The sequence below is a fragment of the Leuresthes tenuis genome, unplaced genomic scaffold, assembly GCF_036924035.1.
Source record: "Leuresthes tenuis unplaced genomic scaffold, fLeuTen1.0.hap1 SCAF_11, whole genome shotgun sequence".
Lineage (NCBI taxonomy): Eukaryota > Metazoa > Chordata > Actinopteri > Atheriniformes > Atherinopsidae > Leuresthes > Leuresthes tenuis.
In genome coordinates, this window is record NW_027325365.1 from 23,930,669 (window position 1) to 23,945,531 (window position 14,863).

Below are 14,863 nucleotides of genomic sequence, written 5' to 3' on the forward strand. Positions count from 1 at the left end.
TGACCCTGTTGTTTTGTCTCGCAATGTCATCCTAAAGTCTTGGACCACTCAAGGACATACATTGCGTTTGTATGAGTAGAGTGGAAAAGTACCAGCTAGGAACATAGGTTATTTAGTAAAATATAGAATATGAATACATAATGTCTAAGAACAAAGCCAAATAATAACACTTTACAGAAAGTGAAGACTGCATTTTTCTTTGCAAACATTTGAACTAATATTTGGTTGTATAACCACTGTGTCTGAGGACTGCTTCACATCTCTGTTGCACGGGTGGCTGTAGCTCAGGAGGATGAGCAGTCGCCTACCAATCGGAAGGTTGGTGGTTTGGAAGACAATAAACCCCATGCTGCCTACTAATGGGTCCCTCAGTGTCAGAATGTGTGTGAATATGTAAAAGAAAGCACTGTGTAGCCTTTGCAAGACAGGCAGTGTGAGTGAATAGGTAAATGCAGCATGGGGTGTAAAAGCTCCAAGAGTGGTCAGCTAGACTAGAAAAGAGTCAATTTACCATGAAGATGACCAACTTCTAGTACCTGTGAAGAGGTATTCCACCCCCAGGACGATTAGACTAAATGGTAAATGGTCTGTACTTGTATTGCGCTTTTTCTAGTCTAGCTGACCACTCAAAGCGCTTTAACATGATTTCTTATCATTAAGAGGCAGGGATTGAGTTGGTAACTCCATAACATTGATCTTGTTGGTGTGGAACCAACATGCTGCTCGCTTACTGGTGTGTTTGGGGTCATTGTCTTGTTGAAACATCCATTTCAACGACATTTCCTCTTCGGCACAAGGCAACATGACCTCTTTTGTTGGTATTTTGTTGTATTTTAAACTGATCCATGATCCCTGGTATGAGATAAACAGGCCCTGTAATATGAGAAATATTCCTATATCAAGATTGTTTACCACTATGCTTCACTGTCTTTGCAGTGTACTGTGGCTTGTATTCAGTGTTTGGGAAGTCGTCTGACATACTTTTTATGGCTTCTAGACCCAAAAAGAACAATCTTGCTTTCATCAGTCCACAAAATGTTGCGCCATTTCTCTTGGCCAGTCAATATGTTCTTTGGCAAATTGTAACCTCTTCAGCACATGCCGTTTTTTTTTTTTCAGCAATGAGACTTTGTGGGGACTTCTTGCCAATAGCCTGGCTTCACATAGGTGTTTTCTTATTGTTACAGTACTCACAGGTAACTTTGAACCTTCTTTGATCATCCTGGAGCTGATCATTGGCTGAGTCTTTGGCATTTTGGCTATTTTTGATCTATTCGAATGGCAGCCACCTGTTTGACACCTGTTTTGTCACAAAATTAATAACCTCACCAACTGAACTCCACACTGCTATCATTTTAAACATGCACCCTTTCAGTTAATGATTCAACTACACATAATTAGCTGCATGCATGTCATGACTGTTGGGCCTGGTGGTTTTCTATTACTCTACTACACCTACCAGCAAATTGTTAGCCATGTAGAAATATCATTTCTGCCAAAAACAGTGATTGATCTGGTTCGTGATGTTAGAATGCTATTATTTTGAACACAAATGTATGTTCTAATCCAGATGATGTCTTTTTCAGGGAAGGCCTTGCATATTTTAAGCAAGACAATGCTCAACCTCATGCTGCACTCATCATTGTTAAAAGGAGAGAGGATGCTACACGGTGGCAAACATGGCCCTGTCCCGGCTTTATGTTGTTGGCACTAATTTCACTAATACTAAAGTATTTTTCAGGAGCTAGTGAAATGTCTCACTTTCAATATTTAATATACTTTTCTTTGTTATATTGTGAATGAAATGCTTTTAGGATTGGGACTGTAAGATTTTATTTTTCATGATTGCCCTTACTGTGTCAGAACTGAATGAAAACAGTGAATTAAACGACAATTATTTATTTTTTGTCTTAAATAGAATCAATGCTTGTCAATGGGACAGAACATGTTCATGCCACACGAAGTGACAGGAGAATAACTTGCTTAACTATCACTATGCTTTGGAGCTGAAGAGGCATTATCATTTAAGAACTAAAGAACTAAAGAAACTAAACTGTTTGTTTTTACTTTTGAATATGAAAGGGAAACTTGACTGGTGTTGGACTTTTACGTGTCAACCCAACATCTGATACCACAGAATTCAGTTCCAATACCAGCCGAGCAGCTGTCAGTAAATAAAAGGGACAACATTATCACAAGTAAAACAAGTGCATGACCATAACCTGTCACTGATCTTTTCACATCTAGGAAAAGTCTAAGCAGCCACCTAGAATAAGGTGGAAAGAAGCGGCGTCATTTTTGTGTGTTTAATAAATTAAAAACAATAGTGAAGAGAAAAACTGATCGATAGCACAGGCAATAAATATCTCAGGCAGAGTTTCCCAATGGGAAATGGCTGTATACGAGCCAGGATTGCCGTTGCCGTGTTAATTGAAATTCACTGTCACCATGGGCCGTGACATCACTGGAAACAATGACAGTTTGAGAATCTGACCTAGCTCAGGTTCCGGGTGTTGTGGATGCTTTACTGCTTTTGGCAAAAACAACTGCAAGCTGCTCAGCACCAAACAGCAAAGTTAGCAACTAGCTGGTGAATATTTCCTCATGAGATGGTGAATACCGAGAGAGAGCATGTTAGCAGTCAAGACTGTGTGGAAATGTCACATGAATGCAAATTTTTCTTTGTAACATCTTGAAGGATTTTACATTTCATTCATCCCTCCTTTATGTGTAAGTGGTAATGACCATGAACTGTTGCTGAATATAACCTCAATTCTGATACAGATTTCATCAGACATGGGAGCGGTTTATCTTTAAACATCCACAAGATTTGTTCAGAGCAGGAGGATTGACCGTTTTGTTTAGGAGTCTCTAATAAATCTTAGCATTTCTTAAAGATAGTCTTTTTTGTCCTAGTGGATATTAATACAGCCCCTCCTCACCTCTGATTTCTGCCAAGTCGATTGGTTATATAACCTGAAAAAGAGAAGGTCAGCACATAGCAGTCATTGCCATGGATACTTGGCACGAGCTGACACACACACCAAACATCTTGGCTGATCCACTTTGGAGCCACATGTTAATGTGATAGTGCATGTATCAGAAGTAGGGCAGCAGCAGCAGCGTTACCTAACTCACCCTGAAAGGACATCTGGGAAGTTTAAGCAGTCGTCTCACCCATTAAAGCTTCCTGTACATAAACCATTAATCATGCACATGCCAACAGTGACTCATGTTAGGAGTGCCCGTGTACGTAAGCATGCATACACTGCTGTTTGGGTGGAATTCTGTCCATACACGAGGAGAAATTCTCATGCATGCTAACAAAAAACAGACATGTGTCTATCCCTAGACTGTACATAGAGTTTTCAAGAAACTCTCCTCTTATCATTTGAAAGTTTTAAAGACTTTATTGCTTGCAGGGTGAGTTTACATAAGTGGCCTGTAACCTCAATTCAACAAGAAAAAACTCTTGAGACATGTTTTACTGGAATAAAAGCTTGATTTGAGCCATTTCCATTCGCGTGCAAACCGACCACAGTAGAATTTACCGCTCTACTAAATTATACCTTAATTTTCTTATTATGTTAAGCCATAACCTTTTTTTTTTTTTTTTGCAGAATCTGATGCTGACAGGAAGGTTTTAAAAGCCTGAAGAGTACAAAAGTATTGGAGACAGTAAAATTTGTTACAGTAAAAACAAGACTTGATCTTAATCGGTCCTCAAGGGTAACCACAACTACACTGGAACTGAAACAAAATTAAGTCTGCTGCTTTGTGTCTGGGCCCCATTTTTATCAACTTGCACAGGACTATGTAAAGCAATGTGAAGCATATAAACAAGGCACTACTGTGAGCCATGAAGAAACACTGCACCTGCAGAGACAATGCATGCATCTCAGAGATTGTTACGAGAGCAATCTTCCCACAACTCACACAGAATCACTTCATATCTACCACTATGACTTGTTGTTAGGACTTAAACGTGGTGTGTCTGTGTGGGTTTGTGCAGGGCTAAACCATTAGTGGTTTTTCTAAGAGGGGGAAGGGAATGTCCTGGGTGGGGTATCGCATGCAAAATTTGTCCACGGTACCAGCCAACTCCTTCCACTGAAATCTTCATTATGCACCAGTGATCTGTTGAGATTACAGCTGCAGTTAACCAAAGTTAATGTTTTAAGTCACAGTTTAGCAGCTGATGATGGCTTTATTAGAAGGCAAAATTTGCCTAATGTAGGAAAGTGTACCCCATGAACTGAAAATTGTTTTTAACCTCGTTGATATGTCCATAAGCAAAATTAGCCGCCTGAGCTCCAATGCTTTAAATCCTCAGAGCGCCACCTACAGTCACGGAAAGGTGAAGACAGACAACGTGTATATACTATGTAGATATTAGGGGTAGAAATCATGACTACTTTCAGGGTGGGGTTCTTTGAATGGGAAATGAAAATCTTGACACAGAATAGGTGAGCAGTTAGCACGAGCTGGCCAGAGAAGACAGATAAAGCACGGCTGAGTTTTGATTGGTTGCAGTGGCAACATTTACCACCAAACTGCAGAGAGACCTGGGAATCAGGGGCCAGAGCCAGTGCTTGGCCATCAAAGCTGCATCAGAGGCATGAATGAAGAGGAACAATCCTTGCTGGGCCCCAAAGTAGCAGACCAGAAGGTATGAGGTCAATTAGGGTTGACTCCTGATTAATTGGGCATGGGATGCAAGGGCTAATCATCCTGAAGCTGGTTGCCTTTGGTGAGGGTGTATAGTGTGAATGCCCTCAAACACCCAAAGAACCAAAAGGAACACTACTGATGATGTATCCCAAATTTCACACTAACCATAACTCCAGCATTCAAAGTCTAGTATTCATCTACAAACTCCTGCATGTGCTTGCACAAAGGAGATTAACATCTTGTCCTGTGTATTGGAAACTGAATGGGCTTTGAGTGTTGGGACTAATTCATTGTGAATGAATTTAAGGCTTTTCATGCAAATTCCTGAACTGCTGTTTTGCAATTTAACCTCATTATTAAAACTCCCATGAATGGAAAACAAAACAAAAAGACAGAAAAACGTGATTTCATATCTTTTTTTACTGTACATTTTATGTACAAGAAAAAACCTCGAAAGCAATACAAAATAAAACCAAAGGTGTACCACATACATACATATATAAAGTTAGACAGACTTAAATGATACAGAGCAAACATCAGCCTGTGACTCCCCTTAACTTTGCATCCGGCAGCAAACCGAACTCCAAGCAACGCAGAGGGCTTTTATGCTGATTTACGTTTCGCTTTCTGAAAACGCGTGTCATGATCAACAACACTGTGATGCATGTGAGAAACACAAAAGAGTCTTTCAGGACATTACACCGTTTCGTGGGACAGGAGCCGATGACCTGTGGTTAAGTACTCAGAATAACAAAAAGAGATCTTACAAATATCAGAACAGAAAATTAAAAATATAATTTACATTTACAGCCTGAAACACACTCCGCACCCGCTAACCACAACAAACGCAATTAGATTGTGAATCGTGTTAAGAAATCTGCTCGTCTGAAGCACCCGATGCACAAACTGGAGTGAAGAAAAGTGGACCACAGATTAGATCAGAAAGATCGGTATATTCCTCAACAGCACGTATCACTGCCTTAAAATAGAAACACTCTCTCTCTTTCACACACACACACACACACACACACGTACACGTAGAAAGAGGAAAAATACTGACTGGCAGAGATAAAGCATCATGTCCATTCATTCTTAAGACAAAACAAATGGATCGCTTACTACAATATTGATTCTGTCTTTATCTTGATTTCTACTTTTGTGAATCAAGTATTTTCTGTCCCTCTTCCCTTTCCTGAAGATTTTAGTGATGTCATTCGGACTCAAATGTGTTACATAAAAAGGTTATATTCACTGCTGTTAGGCTACGTGTCGTTTCTTCAATTCAGGCACCGTATAACATACTAAGACTGTTGAAAAAATATGAATCATTTTCAAGTAAGACACATTAACACCTGCGGTCCTACCCTGTCAATCAGAGAGCGTGGCTGTACAACGTGACAACATGAGGAGTTAAACAGAGCCCGTCTTAAGGTGTGGGATTGGACATTTAGAGTCAATCCAAAGCCTGAAGACAGGATTAGAAGAAATTTGTGTGCAAATGCTCGGTGGTCCATCCAGCCTCTACCCATCTGACCCACTTGAGCCTGTTTTAAGCCAACTTGGGCCCGTGTACCAGGCCTTCATTAAACCTGGGCCATCACTGGACTATCTGTGGCATCTCGCTCCAGGCTTTGGCCTTCTTCTTGGCTAGCGCCATCCAGGGCGGCTCGTCTTGGGGCAGAGCTGGAGGAGGCAGGCCTCGCTGGGAGGAAACGCCTTGTCCAGGGAGCCCTGGAGATCTGGAGCCGGGTTTCTCTGGAGAGATTCTTGATGAGAAAGGAGGCGAGGTGACTGGGGGTGTTTTGGGTGAAGTGGCAGTTTTGGAAAGATATGAAGGGGTTGTGCTGGGAGCAGGTTTTGAGGGAACGGGAACCGGAGTGGGCGGCGACAAGGACTTCTGAGGTGAGTTGGGTTGTGGTGGAGGTTTCGCTGTGATAGGGGGCATCTGAGGTTTTGGGGCAACAGGGCAGGGGAGTGGCTGGGATTTTGAAGGGTGAGGTGGCACTGGAGTTGGAGGAGAAAGAGCCCTCCTGGTTTCCTTTTCTACAGACACTGATGGCTTACTGATCTCTGACTGCCCAGCTGGAGGGAAAAGAAAACAAACAGATATCATCCTGAAACATTTGACTGATGCTGATGAGCATGACTTTGGATAATGTAATAATTCACTCACTGACACTGGATTACGGATGCAATGAAAAGAAAAAGACGTTTTAAAGCAATTTTGAGATAATCTTTAAAATCTTAATGAGCAGATTTCTGCTCATGTGTAACCACTGCAAAGCTCAGCTACAATAGCTTACTCTGTAGTTGCTCAAATGGGAATTACATGATATGATAGAACTGCAGTAGCACAAGATAACCAGATGAGGGCAGTATCGAATAAGTGAAAAATTCATTTGCAAGTAACAAACACAGGTGGTGAGCACATGACAGTGGCAACGTGTTTTGTGTATTTGAGCTAAAGTCATGGTAAAAAGAAGGCACAATGTCTTTCAGTTCTGAGGTTTTTGATGGATTACAACATGATAAAATAATCATGTCTTAAAACGAGGTAAATATAACAGATGAAATACAACACGTCACATTACGCTGTGTTATTTATCTAATAAAAAGTAAATCAAAATGCAGAAGCGGTGTGTGAAAAACTATGTACACCCCACAATTCAGCGTCTTTCTCCTGCAACCCTTCCAAACAAGCCATACCTGTTCAGTTTTTTTCTAATTGTGCTGTCATGAACTTTAACATGTTAACTGAGGCCTGTAGAGTCTGAGATGTTGCTCTTGGGTGTTTTGCCGTTTCTCTGAGCATAGCATGGTCTGACTTTGGGTTGAGCCTGCTGGGACATCCTTCTCACTGTAGGATGATGGAATCCACATAATTTGACCTTGTTGAAGCAGTAGTTCAGTAGGGTGTAGTTCTGCATGTTTTTCTTCAATGTGTAAAATGGTTTAAAATGTCACTTGTTGTCGTTCATCTGAGGTTGTATTTATCTCATTTTAAGACCTGGTGGGGACCAGGTGATTTAAAAAAAGAAACGATGTCCTATTATGACAAGTTTGGAATTGAAAGAGGGTGTACTTTCTTTTTCAAAAGAGGGTTTATACTGTTTTGTTTATTTCTTTTAAATCAAAATGTCACAATAAAGACTCCAGAGATGCTGCAAATAAGCAATTGATGTGAGTTTTGGCAACGCAAAAACTTGTTTTTGCCAATTTTAAATAGCTGTGGGTGGGTGTGTGTGTGTGTGTGTGTGTGTGTATGTGCGTGCGTGCGCTAGCTGACCTTTGCTGGTGGATTGAGCCGTTTTGTTGCTCTGTTCCCTGCTTGCAGCTGAGCTGACATATGTTGGCAGGGAAGACTTTCTCTCTTGATCCTCCTGATGAAAAAGAGCAGCATCACAGTGTGTGGCTGGAAATGTGCGCTGAAGTGTCCACAAACTGAGGCTTTAACTTGCAGTCTACACACATTCTGAATAGAATCAATAATGACAGTCACAGCAGTACTACAGCATGCTGAACTTTTCACCTGTGACCCTGCTTCCTGTTTATTATCATGATCACAATGACAGTGTTCTGAAGACACAGATTACCTTTATGACCGTGATCTCATCCAGTGAGTTTTCCTTATAGATCTTCTGCTTCTGTTTGGCCACAGATATCCAGCTGGGAGGATCTGCTCCACCAGGAACACCTCGACCTGCAACTGGGTCTGAATCCAGAATCAGGCAGAGACACTGAATCAGAGTCTGTTCCTCAGCATCTGAGCAGATCGTTCATGTAACATAGCCGTGGTAAAACGCCTTTGGAACACAGAGGATCAGTACGTTGTGCATGTGTGTATGAATCTGAATACACACCTGAGACATGCCTCAGCTTCCCTCCAGCGTCTACATGCACCTCAGGTTTTTTTGGGAGGGCAGGCTTGTTGCTTATTGGCTGACATATGGTTGGTTTACTGCTGACTGGCTGTGGTGGGTCAACTTTACAGGTGGTTAGCTGAGATGGTGACTCAGCTGGAGGCTGTATGACAAGTAAGGCAGATAACCAAAAAAAACTATGTTATAAAGTCCATCTTCATAAAAGGTCAAGCTTTTAACCTTATAAACACATCTATTGCTGTTTTTTTGTATCTGCTACAAGACATACCACGAGCAAAATTAGCCATCATTGCTAAAGCTGAGGATTTCTGCCACAACACCACTACTACATCCTCAGGAAGGTGAGGTCAGACAGCCTTCATGTTCTAAGGGGACTGTACAATTTGTTTGCACTGTGAGGAACTGCTGAAAACAGAAGCTAGCAAGCTATGAGGACAAGTTAGCACAAGAAGCCTGAAGAAGAAAGGCAGAGAAAGCTGCAGGAACCCAGAGCCGGATGGAAAACAAGCCAGCTTGGTTTTGTTTGGCTGACGATTGTGGAGCCACAAGCTCGGCCGAGAATGATTTTTATTGGCTAAAGAAACTGCAGCTGGAAACAGCAAAGTTTGCTTCAAAAAGTAACCGAAGTAACCAACATTCTGGTTACATCACCTCTGGGTTTTCCTCCTCCGAGCTGAAGCGGAGCAGAGCAGACGTCTTCCTCAGCCGAACTCCAAAAGGATTGTCGGGGTTTCCCTCGGCTACCACAGAGCTCTCTGCAGGAGGCAGGGGAGAAAAACTTCTATTACACATATATATCATATTTCCAAAGATGACCCTACCTCCTGTGACTAAGATTGGGACACTTACACCGACCAAGAAAATAAATACTAAAATATCCTAATAAACAACCCTTCATGGTACCTTATTCGGTGTCCTCACCTGTTGTGGCTGCAGGAGCTGAGCTCTGAGCTTTAACAGGAACTGGGGCTGCATCGCTCTGTGCTTTGGCAGTGGAGCTCTCAGCAGCCCTGACGCTATCTGGACTCAAAACCACATCAACCTTCGCCAAATTCTGCGGTTCTGCTTTTATAACTTGCTCCTTTTCAGTTGCTGCTTCCACGCCATCACCGCCGGGCTTCGCGAAAGTGGCAGACGAAGTGACGTCGGCAGGAGGGGAGGAGGAAGGGGTCAAACTTTGTGACCTCTGCCACGCTGGGGCGATGGTGAAGCGGGCTTTGCTCTTATCTGGTGGCGGGGTTAACGCTTCCTCCACAGCTGCAGGAGGGGAATCCTCTTGTTCCTGGTCGGATGGATTTTCCTCTACGTCTTCCACAGAGCCAGCATGCTCTTCATCTACGACATCAGGCTCAGTGGACTCTACACCGGGAGAGAGCGACTCAGCAACACTTTCACTGGGTTCGACAGCAGTCGAAGATGGTTGGAACAAAGACAAGGCTTTCTCTGAGGTGGGAGAGGTTAGATTTATCTGCAAGGCGAAGGTCTTACTGGGAGAGCTGACCGCACTCTCGTGTGACTGACTGTAATCATGCGACTCAGGAAGAGACAAAGGACTAGGCTTGAAGGAGACTGTGACTTGTTCTGCTACCTCACTCGGATCCTTCTGCATATCTTTCGTGTCTAAATGGGCCAGCGTTTCGTAACTTTCCTGTTCCAGGTTCCTTTCAGGGTGATCTGCCTCAGGTTGGTTTGCTTCCATTTCTTCTTCTGCATTCTCTTCCTCTGAGTTTTCTTCCATGAGGTCGGCCTCTTTGCCCTCCTCTTCTCCATCCTCCCTCTCATCTCCAGAGTTCTGGTTGAATTCTTCTTGCCCCTCCTCCCCTCTGGAGAGTACCTGGTCACCCACTTCTGTAGGGATTTTATCATCTGTGTTGCAAACACTGGCGTCTCCAACAACTTGATCTTCTTCTGCCTCCTGCAGAGAGTTGCTCTGAACTTCCTCGTCTTGGGACACAGGAATAATCACCCCTGCATTGCCGCTCTCTTCTTCTTGTTTTGCATCCCCTGCCTCTTCTTCATTCACCTCGTCGTTGTTTTCATCAGCTATCTCCCTCTTCTCCCAGCGCTGCTCCTCCATCTCTGGTTTCTTCTCCTGCTCCATTTCCTCTCCTTCACTCTCCTCTTCTTCTCCCTCGTCTCTCTCCTGGCTTATAGTTGGTCTTGCCAGCATGTTGTCTTCTTCAGGTTTGATTTCCTCTGCCTCCTGCTCATCAGCCTGGAAGTCAAACAGGTAAAAAGTGTAAATGTTAGCTTTTTAATTAAAAAAAGTCAGACTTTGACATATAACCTTTTATTCATTGTTGACCCATGTTCATTTTTATAAATTGTAACCATTTGATTTGATCTGATTTTAAGTAAAAGCAAACTTAATCAAATCCCTGTGTCAGTGCAAACTCATCGCTGCAATACAACCATCTCTCAAACACCAGTTGCACTCATGCAGCCCCATATAATCACACTGCCACCTCCATGCTTCACTGTCCAATCTATACCTTCTGTGTGAAAGTCATGGCTGGTTTCATGCCAACACAATCTAAATGCATGTTGTCTCATCTGACCAAAACATGTGCATCTATTCATTTTCATCAATTTTTCTAATTTCGAGGTCTCTTCCTGCTAAATGGAAGTTCCCCCTCCCCCCCGTCACCCGCTGCCTCGTACACACTCAGGATAGGCTACTGAGTGAATTTGCGGATTTGCCGGTTTCCTTAGCTAGTCAACTTTTTGCAAACATTTTCTGATTACAACCCTTATTCCAAAAGAGTTAGACCATTAAAACAGTATGCAATGCTTGTCAGGCAGATATGCATCGTGATGCACTCCCTAAAGTGTGAAACTGTCCTGAGTCCTGAGGTCATTTCAGAAACATCTCAATTCAAATAGAATAACTGAAAATCATGTGTACAGTCTTTCTGCAGCATTTACTTTTGGGTTTCATAAGAGGAGATATACTAGTTGTCAACTTAGGGGAATAATATAATTTGTGAGAGGTGAAATAATTTGATGTTCAAGTAAAATAGCACAACACTTATTTCACTTGAACTGTACTGAGGAAATACAGTACAAAGCAGTTCATCAAAATACTGCAAATAATAAAAATTACATACACTATGTTGAGTGAATGGCTCCAGAACAAGATCTTCCTCCTCATTCTCTGCTACTTTTTCTTCTCCATCTTTCACTTCTTCTCCAACAGCAACCACTTCTTCTTGCAAGGATGGTCTTTCAACCCCTCCCTCCTCCCCCTCCGAGGTCTGTTCTGACTGGATGGAGCACGAAGAAGCAGCTTGATAACCAACAGGCTCTTCCGCCTCATCTTCCTTTCCTTCAGTCTCCACACTTTCTTCTGTCTCGACTCTCTCCTTTTCCTTTTCCTCCATCTCCTCCAACTCCAGGACAACATCCTCAGTTTCCAGTGAGCAAGACGCGAGGGGAGTCTTTAAGGAGCTCAGCACCTCCTCTAAGAAGGAGCTCTCCTCATCCCTGCTTTCCTGGACCACATCTTCTTCTCCTGATGAAGAGTCGCTAGCAGCGTTATCCTCTGCTACGTGGAAAACGCTTAGAGGGTCCATCAGATACTCTCTCGGACCAGCAGGGGGCTCTGGTGTTGCCCTAGAAGCAGAATTCATCACATTCAGAGTTCTGATTAGAAGAAGAAAACTAAAAGAAAAAAATAAAGAAAAGCCTAAATGTGAGGAGGTAAGAGCCAAGAGGAAATTAGATCTAAAGACCTGGGACTGTCAAGAGAGGACGCTCTCGAGCTGAGCTTGGAGGAGGGTAGGGGCTGATCATCAGAGACTTCCTCCTCTGAGAGACTCGGCTCAGGGGGACAGGAAGTGTCCAGGCCGTGAGAAACATCCTGTTCTGCTTCCGACTCATCCTCTCCCTTCTCCCCCTTCTGCTTATCTCTCAACAGAGATGTTCTGGAATCCTGCGGTTGCCCTTTCTCCTCACCCTCCTCATCATCCTCCTCCTCTTCCCTCTCCACTTTTGGTTTCAGCTGATCACCACTTACATCTGAATCACAGAAACAGAGGCTTTATGGAAGAGGCTACAATAAACAAAGATGGCGGGTTTATAAGCAGTGTTTGAATAATCTCAGAGCATTACTTTTAAAAAAGGTGGACAAAAAGTTGTTTTTTTTAACTTTACAAATATTCATTTTGAAATAAAAATGGAAATGAGCATTACACTGACCTCCAGTGGACACAAATAGAGTCAAACATTTCAAACTTAAAGGTGGTCAATATGCAGTCTGAGCTGAACATTTAATTGCAGAATTTTTTAATTGTAAAACTTGGCCCAACCTTCTGTCCTCGGTTGTTCCTCTGCAGATCCCGGATCTGCCTCTGGTATGGAATTGTTCAGTGTCTCCACTGCAGAGTCTCCTTCCACTTTGTCTGCGAGACGCTGCACAAACATGAGTCAGTATCATCAGCTGCCACTCCGGTGGGTGTTGTGAAGAAGTTAAAAAGAATACTCTGGCCAGAAGACTATGACTAAAGCCATTACATCAGCTGAACTACCACAGTGGAGTGTAACGGGACACTGGTTTCCTGGCTGACCCCAAATTCTAACATTTTTTTTGGAAGAGAAGTTGTTAGCGCATTACTTTTGCATTTGTCAGGATTAGCTGAGCTGAATATGAGAGAATTGAGAGCATTTGTGTAAAAACTGAGCTACTTGAGCAGCACTTTAGAAACACCTACTGCAGCAGCAGCTGCTATGAACCCGAGTGTAGAACATCTGTAGAAGATTAAGCTGTAAATCCTGCTTTACACAGCAAGGGTTTCTCTGTTTTGCAGTGCTGATAATGACTTCCATTGCTAATAATAAGAAACTCTGCAAGACAGCTGGATTGCCATTTAGGCGGCGCTTAACGTTTGGAATTAGGATTGTACATTCAGGTTGTCGGTCACTTAATTGTGACCGACATGTAGAGCAGCCTAGACAGGACACGAAGTACAGACTAAAGCCTGCCACCTACCCCTCTCTGGCAGGGAGCAGGGGTTGGAGACAACCCCGTGAAAAATGAGTCAAAACAAGGTTTCAAAAACTCACACTTTACTGCTTTCACTAAAACATGCAAATAGTTAGAACGTTGCCCATTAGAGTCTGGTTGAGCGTTTACATGCAGGACTGATTTCATCCCCAGTCGCATCATCTGGGTGTGTTACTCCAGCTCTGAGGAGCTCGATTTAATACAAGTTCAGTCAAACTAACATGTTTACATGCTTTTTAAAAGTCCGGTTTTGGTCAGGCTAACGCAGTGTTTTGGTCTTATTTAGTGACATGTAAACGTGCTCGCTGTCAGTTTGAGCTCTAAATAAAGGTTTAGACAAAGCCGCCAAACTGTTTGTTGTTTGATTGTCCCACTGCCACAGATGTTTACAGTCTGAGTGATGGCTTCGCTGAGTCAAAGTTTAAGAAAAGAAAAAGAAAAACCATCCAAAACAATTCAAAATAACACCCGAGTTACAATAAACAAGAGTAACTCCTAGTTCATGTCATGACTGCATTTGTTTGTATGTCTTACTCTGGCAGGTTTCCTCTTGTTGTAGGCTTTGTGCCTCAGGCCCAGCTTGTGCTTGGCAGCAGAGTTATCCAGACAACCGAAGGGACTGGCTGGCTGACTGAAGTCCCCGGGAACCACCAGGGGGCTCACTGCTCTGCTGGAGGCTGCACAGGACAGCTGGGAAGGGAAAGACACATAACTTATTAACACAAGAAACACTTGGTCAGCACATGGGATCAGGTAAATCAACTCCCTGCTACTCCTGGACTCCAAAGAACCAACACTCTAGTCTGGAGAGACCTCTGGGGAAGCTTTGTCAGCCCGTGTCTGGGGGGGAAATTGTGTCCACATGCCACTGAATCCACAAAAATCCAGACATAGCTGGTCACCTTGCAGACCTGAATGTTCGCTCTCCAGCTTTAAAAAAAAACAGCTCAAATAAAAGTGTCTGTTAATAAAGAGCTGGCTTTCACCTGAATAATGAAGGCAGCACATAAATAAACCAGAGGATATAGATCACCAGCAAGAGAGAAGGAGTCCAGCTGTACAAATATAAGCTGCCCTTATCTGTGGAAGTAGCCCTCACTCGTCTCACATTTTGTTTCAGCAAAAAGCCTCTAACTCCTCTGATCCATTAAAATCTGACACACCTCACCACAAGCTGCATGTTTCTTCTTTTAAGAAACTATTTACTATGTTTTAAGGTTAAGGTAATATTACATTTAGGTTGAGGTTAGAGCCAAAGAAGTGGTTGATACAGTCGAGCTTCGAGTCAGTCCAAAGGAATGAATGTGAA

The 14,863-nt window shown here is 42.8% G+C and overlaps 1 protein-coding gene across 2 annotated transcripts in view; it reads right to left on the reverse strand.

Annotated features, from left to right (window-relative positions):
- Positions 1-5,080: 5,080 nt before the first annotated feature.
- Positions 5,081-14,863, reverse strand: part of LOC140318405 (uncharacterized) — a 45,649-nt gene continuing 35,866 nt past the window's right edge. Inside the window, exons 7-16 of one of the 2 annotated variants that reach the window (XM_072396217.1) lie at positions 14,089-14,244; positions 12,860-12,962; positions 12,284-12,569; positions 11,660-12,164; positions 9,474-10,767; positions 9,204-9,307; positions 8,532-8,694; positions 8,265-8,383; positions 7,958-8,051; positions 5,081-6,753 (exon numbers count right to left, since the gene is read on the reverse strand). In XM_072396217.1, coding sequence (XP_072252318.1) covers positions 6,269-6,753; positions 7,958-8,051; positions 8,265-8,383; positions 8,532-8,694; positions 9,204-9,307; positions 9,474-10,767; positions 11,660-12,164; positions 12,284-12,569; positions 12,860-12,962; positions 14,089-14,244 — 3,309 coding nt within the window. In that variant the 3' untranslated portion in view covers positions 5,081-6,268. Of the gene's footprint in view, positions 6,754-7,957; positions 8,052-8,264; positions 8,435-8,531; positions 8,695-9,203; positions 9,308-9,473; positions 10,768-11,659; positions 12,165-12,283; positions 12,570-12,859; positions 12,963-14,088; positions 14,245-14,863 lie in introns of both variants that reach the window. The other variant, XM_072396216.1, reaches the window with a different exon arrangement.